The 3745-nt window shown below is 38.1% G+C and overlaps 1 protein-coding gene across 3 annotated transcripts in view; it reads left to right on the top strand.

Moving 5' to 3' along the window:
* The window catches only part of NDUFS1 (NADH:ubiquinone oxidoreductase core subunit S1), a 13656-nt gene extending 10460 nt beyond the window's left edge, over nt 1-3196 (top strand). For all 3 annotated transcript variants that reach the window (XM_042875026.1, XM_042875025.1, XM_042875027.1), the window contains 5 exons: nt 481-635; nt 1227-1402; nt 2139-2273; nt 2487-2559; nt 2855-3196. In XM_042875026.1, coding sequence (XP_042730960.1) covers nt 481-635; nt 1227-1402; nt 2139-2273; nt 2487-2559; nt 2855-2946 — 631 coding nt within the window. In that variant the 3' untranslated portion in view covers nt 2947-3196. The remainder of the gene's footprint in view (nt 1-480; nt 636-1226; nt 1403-2138; nt 2274-2486; nt 2560-2854) is intronic.
* Nucleotides 3197-3745: the final 549 nt, after the last annotated feature.

The raw sequence follows: 3745 nt of genomic DNA, 5'->3' as shown, positions 1-3745 counted from the left end.
GTGTGTGTGTGTGTGTGTGTGTGTGTGTGTGTGTGTGTGTGTGTGAATAAGTGAGTAGTGATGTAGTGGTGGTCTTAACAATTAAGATGATTCAATGTGGTTTGTGGTAGTCTTTCATCTGCCCTGTGGAGAAAGTCCTGCTAAGCAAAGGTCATTGCTGAAATGTCATGCAGAACACCACAGTTCACAAGGTAGCTCTGCACCACTAGGCCCTGAACTGCATTGTCTGCCTTTATTCTGCCATCCCATCTTAAGTAAGCGGGATTCATTAGGAAGAGTTGAATTGGCATCAGTCAGTCAAAAGGCAAAACCAACCTAGTATTGTCAGCTACTTTCTCAAAATTCACAGCTGTGTTTATGCTTCAATTTTGTCTTGTTAGAGATGTAGCAGTCCAAAATATTTGCTCAAAAAAAAAAAAAATTAATCCTGTTCTGATGAGAAAATTCTGAAATAACTTGCAATCATGTTTGTTCCTGCAGGGTTGCAAGCCAGGTAGCTGCTTTGGATCTGGGTTTCAAACCAGGAGTGGAGGCGATTAGGAAAAATCCTCCCAAAGTATTGTATCTCTTGGGAGCAGATTCTGGTTGTATAACACGTCAGGATTTGCCAAAGGATTGCTTTATCATCTATCAAGGTAATTAGCACATGTAAATTTAGGAGTGTTGTCAGCTAAAAGCTGGAGAGAGAGCCTACACAGTGTCATACTCTTAGAAATGTATCTGACCCTTTAAGTTATAGCCTTTGTTTTCTGACAAGAAATGAAACTTCCAACATGCAACTGACAGACTGGTTTTCTATTTCTTAAGTAAAATAAGAAATTATTGATGACTAATAGGGGAATATAAACCAGTTTGACAATGGGCAGCTTAGTTTCAGACCTGGCAGAAAGATGTTGGTTCCCAGCTGTTCCGTCATACCAAAATGCGGTCTTACCTTAATTCACTAAGCTCCTTGTTCCAGGAGTTCTTCTAAGCTGACTGGCTATAGAGGCTGAATCACTATTTTCTACTGTTTGCAGGCTCTTATCACCAAAGTGATGGGCTCAAAGTGAGGTCAGATAAGACCTCAGAAAAGTCATCAAAATATGCTTTGTGTCACTGATTAAGTGAACCTCAAACTTTTTTCCTTCTGGGAACACAGAAATTCTATATTGCTTTAGTAAAGTATTCCACTTTGTCTTATTTTGCTGTTTACTGTTTTTATTTTTTTTTGTCTACCTATTTAGGACATCATGGGGATGTGGGAGCTCCCATGGCTGATGTTATTCTCCCAGGAGCAGCATATACAGAGAAGGCAGCAACATATGTGAATACTGAAGGTAGGGCCCAGCAGACAAGAGTAGCAGTAACACCTCCTGGGATGGCAAGGGAAGACTGGAAAATCATTAGAGCTGTCTCTGAGGTAATGTTTCCACTATAAATTGCTTCTAGTAAAAGTATAGCAAGTGGTTAAGTTCCTTTGCTACTGAGAAGTGTTTCCAAAATGGTATATTTCTAGGGAAATGTATGCTTGTGGTCTTATGTGTTTTGTATTGAATCCTTTCATTATTGTGTGAGCTGAATAATACTGTTTACCTTTCATGGCTAGAACTAATGTTGTAGCTGCTGTATGCTATTGGAATGTATACTGGATGAAGCTTTATCTGGAATTTCTGCTGGTCTTCCTGATGTGCTTTAGAGCAAACTGATGGGAGAATACAATTTGTTGCTTTTAGAAAGAAAACAATGCTTGGGACAGGATCTAGTATCAGGAAAGACACGAACATGTGTACAAGTCACTAGAAGTGATGCATTGATAATAGCATCAACTTCTATCACATTTGGTAGGAAACAAGGGAAAGTACAAGCAAGGTTATATATATATATATACATGAAAATATTCTGTTTTTTCCTGATTTTAATTTTTTTCTCTTTTACCATGAGGTAGTTTTAAATGTATGCATCAAAAGCTCAACAGAATACTGTGATTGCTGTAAAGGCTTCACTCCATATGTTAGAACTGCCAGTGTTTTCAGGAGCATAGTTTTCCTGATTTTTATTTTTTTTTTTTTACTTTCAGTGTGCTAATGGCTTGGTAATTAAAATACTATGTATTAAACATGTGGATTTGATGGCATCTCTTTCTGTGAATCCCTCAGCTGGCTGGTTTGACCTTGCCTTATGAGAACCTTGATGAAATACGGAAGCGTTTAGAAGAAGTATCTCCTAACCTGGTCCGATACGATGATGTGGAAGAGGCTAACTACTTCAAGCAGGCAAATGAATTATCAAAGGTAAGCAAAACTTAAGCATGGCTTAATGCTGTTACACAGGTGAATGCTTTTTAAGAAAACGAGCCACCTTCATACACAGTACTGCGAGTATAACTAGATCTACACTGAACAGTGAATGCAGCAGTGAATGCAGATTTCACAACAGAAATACTTTGGTACCAAGTTCCTATCATAAAGCTGCTTAATTTCATTTTTCTTCCTTTCTTGCCACAGTTAGTAAAGCAGCAGCTTCTTGCTGATCCTCTTGTTCCACCTCAGCTCACAATAAAAGACTTCTACATGACAGGTATGTAGAGGATGACTTTCCCATTCTGAAACCTGCGATACATCTTACTTAGCTTTACAGCATGGTTTTTATGAGGTGCTTAAAGCTTTCCACCAATTTATGTTGAATTTGACTCTTCCTTCATAACTTTCTCATAAGATGACTTGGCATTTGCACAAAGAACAGGGCATTTGTCTTTCTCATCTTTGTATGCAATCCTGTACTACATATTTTTATATTGGCTGTATAAATCTGCATATGCTGGAAAAATTAATAGTTTATGTATTAGTGTGGTTTTATCTGTCTCTTTCTGCAGATTCCATCAGTAGAGCATCCCAGACAATGGCCAAGTGTGTGAAAGCTGTTGTTGAAGGTGCTCATACAGTGGAAGAGACGGCCAGCTGCTAGTTGCTGATCAGACTGCTACCACTTCCATCCAAGTATTTGTTGCAGTTAATAGCTGTGACCAATACCTTTTTCTTCCCAGAAGCTATTTGCTAGGCAGTGGCATTTCTTTCTTCATTCACATTTTCATCAGTTCACATGCTCCCATAATATAGGACTCTTGTGGCTGGAGAGAACACGCAGCATTCAACTTGCTGTACCTAGAGGCTGCATACATGATGACTGTATACAAATAAATCATAATATTAAACAAGCCATTACCCATGTAATTTATAAAGCTCATGCTTCTTGTATGAAATCTCAGTAAGCAACTCAGCCACAGCAGAAGTTTTGATTTGCCAAGAACAATTTTTTAGTAGCCTGAACACTAGATTGTAACCTTCCAGAGAATCTAGGTATTTTAAACAATGAGGATGTGAAGGCTCTACTTTGGTCTTGGACTTTCAGAGCAAGTTGTCTCTCTTTCCAGTTAAATGTACCTGGTTTGTGTCAGTATTTATCTACCACTCCTAGATATTTTGATGTGTTTCTCCATTTTGTTGGCAGTTGAGAAAACTACTCAAGGGAAGAAATATTTTTATGTTAAGAGAAAGCAGTTTATACACAGCTTTGAAATGTTTAACTTTTTAAAACTTAGCAAAACATAATAGGCCTTCAGCTGTATCAATACAAGAACAAAATCTCACTATAGTTCCTCTGTGCACTGATGGTTTTATGGCAAAGTGAAAGAGGAGACTGGGGTTTCATTTTTAAAGCTTTGCAATGACTTTAGAACTGTGAGAATTCAGTGCTACAGAATGTT

Source organism: Lagopus leucura, unplaced genomic scaffold (genome assembly GCF_019238085.1).
Source record: "Lagopus leucura isolate 7727_CA_CO unplaced genomic scaffold, USGS_WTPT01 Super-Scaffold_100012, whole genome shotgun sequence".
In the NCBI taxonomy this organism is placed as follows: Eukaryota; Metazoa; Chordata; class Aves; order Galliformes; family Phasianidae; genus Lagopus; species Lagopus leucura.
The sequence above is the reverse complement of the archived record's forward strand: the minus strand, read 5'-3'. Positions and strand labels throughout refer to the sequence as shown.